This window comes from Gracilinanus agilis, chromosome 1 (assembly GCF_016433145.1).
Source record: "Gracilinanus agilis isolate LMUSP501 chromosome 1, AgileGrace, whole genome shotgun sequence".
Taxonomy (NCBI): Eukaryota; Metazoa; Chordata; class Mammalia; order Didelphimorphia; family Didelphidae; genus Gracilinanus; species Gracilinanus agilis.
Genome location: NC_058130.1, coordinates 419,970,400 through 419,980,293, shown reverse-complemented (window position 1 = coordinate 419,980,293; position 9,894 = coordinate 419,970,400). Strand labels below are relative to the sequence as shown.

Sequence of the window (9,894 nt, the reverse complement as noted above, 5' to 3'; positions counted from 1 at the left end):
CCACCACAAGAGTATACCAATTCTTCAATATTCTTTCTTTTTTTTTTTTTAAACCCTTGTACTTCGGTGTATTGTCTCATAGGTGGAAGAGTGGTAAGGGTGGGCAATGGGGGTCAAGTGACTTGCCCAGGGTCACACAGCTGGGAAGTGGCTGAGGCCGGGTTTGAACCTAGGACCTCCTGTCTCTAGGCCTGACTCTCACTCCACTGAGCTACCCAGCTGCCCCCTCTTCAATATTCTTAAATGCTTGCACTGTCCCACTATGAGGTTGTAAATTGCCTTTAGAGCTCCCCTTTCTTATATCAGGAAAAAATCTGGGTTTCACCAATACCTACAACTCTTAGAGAATTATCTAGCCTACTGAGAAGTTAAGTGATCTAATGGAGCAGGACTTGAATCTAAATCTTCATATTATCCTGCCTCCTATAAGGAATTACTGGGGTTTAAAATAATAAGCAAAAGGAGAAAATCACACTACTAGAAAACTCTTCAAAGTTAACTGAAGGATTCCATGAAAATATAGAGGGAGCTAGATCTAGATCTTCTTTTCCATTACCTTCTTTTCTTGTACTTCTTTCTAAAATAAGCCCACCCAAAGCATAAAGATCTTGTATTTTTGTAAAAAAAAAAATTCACTTTTCTAAAGTGTTTTATAGTACTTAAAATACTTTCCTCATGACACATCTATGAGTTAAGGAGTTCAGATGTGACTATTCCTCTTAAACAAATTGACAGAGGAAGGGTGACTTGTAAGGTCGAGTGGGTAGAAGGTATCAAAGTTGAGGTTAGGCCTTAGGTATCTTGACAAGTCCAGGACTCTTTTCATTACCTAATCTTGATCTCAATTCATTGAGGGGAAGACAGTTCACATCTAGGCTAAGAGAATCTGAAGTTACTATAGCCTTCTTGGAACCAGGAAAGTCTTGAGATAGAGGGAGAAAGACACAGATTGGAAATGATGGTCTGACAACTTTAGGGTGTCAGCCAATGAAAGGGCAGGTAAGACAGTAAGTCAAGGGAAAAAAACCCAGTGGGGTCTGGATTTAGCTGGCCTCCTTTCTGCCTGGATTTTCCTCCCATTTCTCTCATGGATTCGACAGTGTCAGTAAGAATGAATTCTGCCCACATTGTATCACCTATATATGATTTAAAAAATATTTCCTCCTTTTATTCATGTATTTCCCCCTTTTATTCATGTTTGTACTTTTCCTGGCAGTGGAGAGAGGTTGACGACAGAGTGGAGAGAGGTCTATTTCCTACATCCAGTCTGCCTTCCAGGTCTTTATATAGGATACCCTTTCTACCACTGGAGACCCTCACTGCACAACACAACAGAGTATGGACTGGTCTTTGCTATTCCCAGTCTCTTTGTTGTTCTTCCATAATTGATCCAATCTCTCTCCCTTCTAATCTCCTCTCTGTATAAATTGTTTGTCAACCTGGAATAGCTTCCTCAGGGTTCTTCTCTAAATTCTACCTATCCTTAAAATCCCAGAGCAGCTCCTCTAAGAAGCTTTCTCAGATGACTTGATCACGTCTTAGAGTAATTCCTAAAGCACTTTACAGTCTAAGATTCATCCACAAGATCAGAGATTGAGAACAGGAAGGGAACTTGTCTGACTCCCATCATTTTATAGATAAGAAAACTAAGGCTCAAAGTGGTTAGATTACTTGCCTAAGGTCATACAGGTAGTAAGTCTTGGAATCAGGATATGAACCCAGGTACTCTGACTTCATATTCAACATCCTTTCCATTGTTATCTCCTGTTTCAGTGATAGACTTATTTCCCCATTTACATTGCGAGTTCCCTGAGGGTGTGAGACATGTCAATTCCATTGAACTAGGGACACCCCAGGAATAGGAACCATATCTCCTTGTTATGAAAACTCTTTAAGTCTTTGTTTAAACCTACATAAATTTCTGATAACATTAGTTTTAATTGGTTTGTTCCGTTGGAAAATATTTGTTGCATTTAGATGTGTCAGAGACAATTTATTAAAGTGGCTAGTTGCTAAGGTAATCATTGAATACAAATTTCCTATGAAAGCTAACAACTAGATTCCCTTTGGGAAGAGGAAGGGCTCTTTTTCATTTGAGAGTGGAAAATGATGCCATTTGATTGGAAAAGGAAGTCATGGAACTCTTGCATGGAACACATCACTTGAGTGACTCTGAGTATGCTTGTGTCTCTTTCTACCCTTGAGAAAGAGTCAATGAGAAAGATGGTTTCCCTTTAGCCACCTTGAGGTAGCATCTTAGGCAGAATGAGGGGAAGACAAGGACCTTTGAAGGGAAGACACTCCCCTGGAAAGAAATCCTACCTTGACCCAGTTCAATATATCTCCTCTCCTAAATAGGAAGAAAATTTAGGTAGCTGGTTTGGTGACAGGGAGTAGAAGATTAAAGCTGAAAGGCAAATTGGAGGTTGGCTCACACTACAGTCACAGACACTATGATGAACAGAGTAATTTCAAGGACAGATCATCCACTCTCTTGACTTCAGGCAGGACTGTTTAAAAAGCAACCAGGAAAGAGTCTACACATCTGTTTTATAGAGAAATGGTATCTGTATCATAAAAAAAAAATCAGCCCTCTTTTCTTTTTCCCTTCCTACCCCCAAAAGACAATGGGTTTGGTGGCACCTTTCAAACTCAGGATAGTTGGAGTCAGTGATCTCAATAAAAGGGCTTGTACTTGGGAAGGGACAGTGAAAGGAGGTAGGGTGATTCTGGGCCTGGGATCCAGGCATCCTAGCTCCCAGACTTACCTTCTCTCTGTTGCTGTGGGATCATTGGAGGCGGCTGAGGGAACGCTTGGCTTATCTGACCATAGGCAGCAGGGTAAGCGGCTGTTGGAGGAAGAAAGAAGAGGGAGACCAGAGTGAGAGAGGGTGACAAAGACTATGAGAGGGAAACAGAATGAGAGACAGAGAAATATTTTAGTATCAGGCAGCAAAATCAAACAAGGCAAAATATGCTTTTCAGCTCAGTCATTGGAGATAAAGCCAACTTTTGATTATCTGCATCAATGGAGAGGAGCAACAGCAGAGAAAATAACAACAGTGGATAAAGCCAGACAATGAAGAATTCAAAACAATGCATCGTCCAAGATGACAGATAATCCAAAATAAGAGATAATCCGAAACAGTGGGTTATCCTCAATCGAGGGATAACCTCAGACCATTTGTAAGGCATGATGTAATGTTTTCTGTTGGCAGATTTATTTTTCTGATCAGGTTGTCAGCAGGCTGACATTGTCATGAACGAATTGTTTGATGGCTCACGGGAAAATGGTGTTAGTGGTGGTGTGGAGCAGAGGGGGAAAAGGAAAGCCACTTTTTAGATAAAGAGAGGCTGCAGGTAATCAACAAAATACATGTGCCATTATTGTACGGAACACTGTTGCCATTCTTGGATTGAAGTTCAGGTATTTAGCTTTTTTGTTCTGGGAATAGGACACTGTTGGTGATGAGAGTTGTGACTAGTCAGTAAAGATAAGACAGATGAAGGAGGCTGAAGGGCTTAAGGAAAGGAGATCTTGGTTTTTCTTTTGGGATCCAGGCTGTAGAAACAGTGCTAAATCCAGTTTCATGTTTAATTTAGGAAATGAGAAAATGGGTCCAAGTCCACCATAATTTGTCCCTGTCTAGTTCTATCTCTGGCTTTGCTATGGGTCATCCCAAACTAACTAGTTTGCTTCTCCTTTAGTGCCAAGGAGTGGCACTTGCCTTGAGTCAGTACACTGGGCATGTTAGTATGTAATGTTTAGACCAAGGACACAAGCAGAAGAAATAGGAAAAGAAAGGACCTTTTTCATACCCAGCCCAGAACAGCAAATACATTTCTCTGTCACTTACAGGAATTCTATCTCCATCCCTTCTCCTCTCTTTGTCTCTCCCTCTCCTTTGTTTCCTGTTCTCTTTCCTTCTGTCTTTTGCTCTTTAGCTTTCCTTTCTTTTTCTTTCTTTTTGTCTTTTCTTTTCTCTCTCCCTCCTCCTTTGTTATTTTTTCTATTTTCTTCCAGCTCTCACAGTCTACTTTTGTCTATTTCCTTTGCTCCATATGTCTTTTTTCTTTCCCTCCCACAGTCCTTCTGTTTCTTACTCTTTCTACTTCCTTCTCTGTGTCCTTTCCTTATTTCATCTTCTCTCTCGTTCCTTCCTTTTATTGCTCATTCTACCTTGACTTCATTTTCTTCTTTTGTCTCTTCTTCACTCTATCCTCATTTTGCTACCTCTTTCTGTCTCCTTTCTTAATTTCTTCTTCTCTACCTCCTCTTCTCTCCTTTTTTCTTTGTCATATAGCTTGCTCTCTCCTTCCTCTTGACATCTCCCTTCTTCTCCTCTTCTTTTCTCTCTTCCTCCTTTCCTCTTTCTCTCTCCCTTCATCTTCTTTTCTCTCTTGTCCCTCCTCTTCTGACTTTTCTCTTTTTTCCTCTCTAGTCTGATACTCTCTAGATCTTCCTTTTTCTGGCTTCTGTCTCTGTCTCCATCTTCATGTTAAGGTGGCTAAGGCAGGGTAAAAGGGTCAGTTTAGCAAGGACCACTGGCATTAACGGGGCTGGTCAAATTAAAGTTTGTTTTGATCCCTTGTTCCTGTGCCTTCTTCTCCTTCCTTAGCTCTCCCTATACCACCACCATTCCCATAATGCAAAAAAGTACCTGAAAACTTTTGGGGATTGAATGTGCTTCCCCCTCCCAGGAGAGGATTTCATTTAAGAAGTGGACCCTGGAGAGGACAATGCATATCCCAAGGAGAAGGAACTAAAATTGGGGGTAAGAGGAGGGATGCTGTAGGCCATAGGGGAGGTACTTGGCACACCAGGACTTCCTGAAGTCACTCATATCACACAATGCAGGTGTATACCAACTGTTTTTGTATGTAAGGTTAACTGTGAATTCCAATGTAATGTGTGCAGTATCAGGAAAGCTTACACCATGAGGCCTCTGCCTACCTCTGTGGTGATCACTATTTCAGGAACTCATCTTCACTCCCTATATTCCTGACATCTTTCCCACACCCTCAACCACTTCCTGGGTACCCTTTCTCCTCCTCCCTAGTCCCCTGCAGTTCTAAACCATGAAGCAGGATCAAATGAACTCTGCCCCTGGTCACCACTTCTTTGACTATTATTTCTTTCCTTGGTATCCAAGCTCTTGCTTGCTAATATTTATAACCCCAATTGTAACATGGTGGTTGTCACATAGTGAGTGCTTAATAAATACTTTTTCATTCCCTTAAAGGACTAGATCAATATGAGTTATTAGTTACATGGGGGCTTAATGAATTAAGTAACCTCAATCTAGATAGCTCAAATGTCAACAATGTCTCTTCTCTGTGACATAAATATCATATTACACCCCACAAGAACTTGCCTCGTCATCAGGGTGAGCTCAGGTGAATACATTTATTGTGTGTGTATGTTTTACTAGCTTGAACCAGATGACATTAGGATGGAAAATCTTTGATTGTTTTAAAAAAAATGCAGAACCAATAAATAAGGACTTTTGGATTCCACAGTTAGAAGAATTTGTTTGAACTTAGCCACTCTTTTGGATTAGCCACCCTTTTGTAATACCTGATGACTGCCTCATTTTTCAGTGTTTTGGATCATCTACTATTTGGGGTTATTTGTGCTGCTGTTCCACTCTGTTAGTGCAGATAATCCAGGATTGACTGTACCTAGCCAGAAGGGAGAAATGGTCAAGTGTCCCTGCCCAAGGGAGTGGGGGATAGGTATGGAGGAGTTAGTGGTCATCAAGGGATTGAAATCAGGCAATGTCCCTCCCCGTTTCATGATTTGATTCTATTTTCTATCAGCCTGGGGCACCTAGAGACAGCCTGCCTCTGGACAAGGGTTGGCAGGATTCTGTTGAGAGAAGGGAGGCTTCAAAGAGTGTCGTTTCCCCTTACTTGGGTTCACTCTAGCCTCCTATAGCACTAAGTTTGAACTTGTTTCCTGATTGTTACACATGTGAGTCTAGATTCCTCAACCACACCGTAAGATCTCTTTATCTTCTTTTGTGTCTCTGACAGTCCCTAGCATATACTCTCTTTCCTTCCTTCCTTCCTTCCTTCCTTCCTTCCTTCCTTCCTTCCTTCCTTCCACTTTTTCTTCCTTCCTTCCTTCCACTTTTCCTTCCTTCCTTCCACTTTTCCTTCCTACCTTCCTATCTTTCTCCTACCTTTCTTTCCTTCCTTCTTTCCTTCCTCCCACCTTTCCTTCCTTCCTTCTTTCCTTTCTCCCACCTTTCCTTCTTTCTTTCCTTCGTTCCTTTGTTCCTTCCTCCCACCTTTTCTTCTTTCTTCCCTTCCTCCCTCCCTCCCTTCTTCCCTTCCCCTCTCATCTACATGTTCATATCCAAGTACTATCCATCCTGTAGTCTCTAGTTTTCAGTGCCCCCTCCTCCATGAAGCCTTTTGTGAATGCTGCCACTCACAGAGATCTCTTCTTTTTCTAATACCCCTTATTAGCACTTTGGGGCTGAATCTCACAATCTCACACTTGACCAGACACTGTCCTCTGTTGTTCTGCATTTTATATGTGTGAGTTTTAGTTCCCCAACTATGCTATCAATTCCCCTGTGGGGAAGAACTCTATCTGCCTCTTTTCTTATGTCTCAGGCTAGGAATGTTGTGAGGTGGAGACGACATTGCTTTGAGTGCCATTCCTTCATCCAAGCTAGTGCTCTGAGTGGGTCACTCCTGGGGAAGAGGAAACCCCTTTTCTCTAAACAGACCCCTAGCCCCCAGATCTCATCTTGGGAATACCCTCTGCCTCCCTCATGCCTCCTCTCCCAACTGGGAGCACAGCTGGGGCTGCTGGGGGGGATCTCTCTATTTCTGAATCGTAGGAACATGGGGAGGGAAAGATTGGGGATAGAAAGAAGGACTTAGGGAAAGTGCTATTGGGGGAAAGCGTCAATACTAACGACCTGCATACTGCTGCACTCCTGCGTAGGCCTGCTGCAGGGGGTCGGCCGCCGTGGGGCTCTGTGCTGGAGGAGACAAGAAAAAGAGAACAGAGGTCAGTGGTTCCCTCCGATGACATCCATGTGGCACCTTCCTCCTCCTGCATCCTCCCAGCCTCTGTCTTGAGCCCCCCACATCCTGTGCTGTTTTGGAAATTACACTAAGAACTATGAGCTGCCGGCTGATGGCTTCCATGATCCCAACCCAGCTGGGGTCCTGGGTTTGAAAGGGATGCTCTATTTTCATACATGGGCCCCAGGGGGCAGGGACCAAATCCGTTTGGCAGCAGTTGCTGTTTCTGCCTTCCTCTCAACAGGCCTGGCCTCTAGGCTGTCCCTTCAGCAAGGTACAGTCTAAGGACACCTGAGCATCTACAAGCAGGTCATTTAAGGTCTGGCCAAAGACTGGACAGGATTGGAGACAAAAACAAATGACGGTGTCCAGAAGAGGGAAATCAGTAGGGTGAGGTGTCTGGAAACTATGTCATATGAGGATCTATTATAGGAACTGAGGACGTTTAGTGTGGTGAAGACAGGACTTTGAGGAGAATTTTAGTCATCGCCTTTTAAAGTTCACAAAGCATTTGATTACATTTTCTCATTTGAACCTCACACTTGCATTATGAGAGAGGCATTAAAATTCTTATGATGCCATTTTATAGATGAGGGAACTGAGGCTCAGAGAGGTTAAATGATTTATCTACGGCCATACAGTTCAGGAAATGCAGCAAACAAGATAACGTGCTGGACTTGTCAGAAAGATCTGTGTTCAAATTCTGATTCTGATATTTACTAACTGCAAATCATGTAATCTCTGTCAGTCTTAGTTTTCCCATTTGAAATACATGGATAATAATAGCATCTAACTCATAAAATCAAGTGAACTTATATATGTAAAGTACTTTTTTTGGACAAGCCTTCTGTGCTACATAAATGTAATTTACAATATTATTTTTATTATTGTTATGAATAAAACTTTCAAGTCCCTAATCTGTCAAAAGGGATAATAATAGGATCATTGCTCCAGAGCTGGAAGAGACCTCAAGGGCCATCTAATCCACGTCCCACTCTGTCCCCTATTTTTATGACTAAGGAAACAGTCTGAGGGATGCTAAATAACTGCACCAAAGTTGGAAACATAAGCAACATCAGAGGTGGGATATGAACCCACATTCTCTCTCTTGGGCCGGTGCTTTCTCTACTCTGACATGATTTTTCTCTATCTGCCTCAAAGGTTTTTCATGAAGATCAAATGAGATAATACATGCAATGCTTTTCAAAGTTGGAAATACTATATAAATGTGTGGTTGAGGGGTGCTTTTACCTCCTCCCCCATGACCTCATTTGACCTCTTCTAGAGGGCACAGGAGGGGTCAGTGCTTTGGTTGGGGATACAGGGATCAGGAAAGGACCGAGAGGTGGAAACTACCAGGGTCAATGGTAACGGCTCCTAGACTAGCTCTAACAGAAGAGATTGCTACCTTGGGAAACTGTTAGAGGGTCATGATTGTTTAAATTCTTTAGCTTGTACACAATATGTGAAGAAATTCCTTTTCTCCTATTATGTGTTTTTTCCTTCCTCATTTGTTGCTGCCATACGTATTATTGCTGGGACTCTCAATGCCCCTCATAAGGATCTGTCTGATTTGGTGGGACAAGACATGGGACTTGAAGTCTATATTTTGTTTAAGAGGGGCAGATTATGTGGGACAGGAGCTGAGATATTATAGAATACAAGCAGGACATCCAAGAGGCAGATTTTGAACTCAGATTTCTTCTGATTCCCAACTCAGTGCTCATTTTGGACACCTGACTTTCTCTCTAGAAACGGAGTACTTTAAAATGTAAGCTGGTGAACTTGACTTTGTTTTCTAGTTAGATTCTAAAATGTGTTACTTGTATGTGTAGTTTGTGAGCTCTTAGAAAAGAATATAGTGATTCCTTATAACTCTCTGGGCTCCTTGAGAACCAAATAGAAAAATCAAACTCATTTTTTTTCTTAATAGGTCTACTAGACAATATCAGAAGAATGACTAAGCCTCCAAATTTCCTTTTACATCCATAGATCAAGACCTACATCTATGATATATTCCTCTGGATCAATGAAGAGAAAGAAGAATTTAAATTGGGTCAGAAGTGGTAGAATGAAATGACCCAGAAGGCACTGATTAATGTATCAACCTGAAAGAGGTCTCCAGTGGTATACCTCAAGGCTCTGTCCCTGATATGTTTTTTCTCAATATTTTTACCAGCAAACGAGGATGAATAAAAGGATAGGTGGCATGCTTATCAAATTTGCAGTTCATGCAAAGTTTAAACGATTAGAAAATATGTTCAATGGCAGAATTAATATTAAAAAAAAAGATCTCAGTGGACTGAAGCTAAAAAGATGGAATTTAATAGAGATAAATGTCAATCTTGCACTTAGGTGCAAAATCAGTTGAGCATGTTCATGCAGAGAAAAGCATGGCTACAAAGTAATTTCCATGAGGAAAAAAAAATCTCATCTGGAAAATGAGAAATTTGGACTATCTCTATGGTACCTATAGCTTGAAGGGAAGGGAAGGAATAAGTTATTTATGCTACACTTGCTGTGTGCCAGGCACTATGCTAAGTACTTCACAAATATTTTCTCATTTGAACTTGAAATCTGTAATTCTATGATCTAGTAGTGTCAGTGAACTTCAAGGCCAATGTGAATGTGTGACATGGTAGTCAAACAAAACTTTTTTTCTTTCTTTTTTTCTTAGGCTGCCTTCATAGAATTATAATTCTTACATCTTGAGCAAGAAAGGTGATGGACCCAAAGCACCAGGCCTTGGCACCAACTAGGATTGGCCTACTTTGGCAGCAGTTCCAGAAGCCACATTTTAAAGAAACATTCATAATCTGGAGTGACTCCACAAAAGAAGGTGACACATAT

The 9,894-nt window shown here is 41.5% G+C and overlaps 1 protein-coding gene across 1 annotated transcript in view; it reads right to left on the bottom strand.

The window, feature by feature from the left end:
• Positions 1–2,431: 2,431 nt before the first annotated feature.
• CELF4 (CUGBP Elav-like family member 4) overlaps positions 2,432–9,894 on the bottom strand; it is a 557,691-nt gene continuing 550,228 nt past the window's right edge. The window contains exons 14-16 of the mRNA XM_044681738.1: positions 6,933–6,998; positions 2,769–2,849; positions 2,432–2,451 (exon numbers count right to left, since the gene is read on the bottom strand). Of these exons, the coding sequence (XP_044537673.1) occupies positions 2,432–2,451; positions 2,769–2,849; positions 6,933–6,998 (167 nt within the window). The remainder of the gene's footprint in view (positions 2,452–2,768; positions 2,850–6,932; positions 6,999–9,894) is intronic.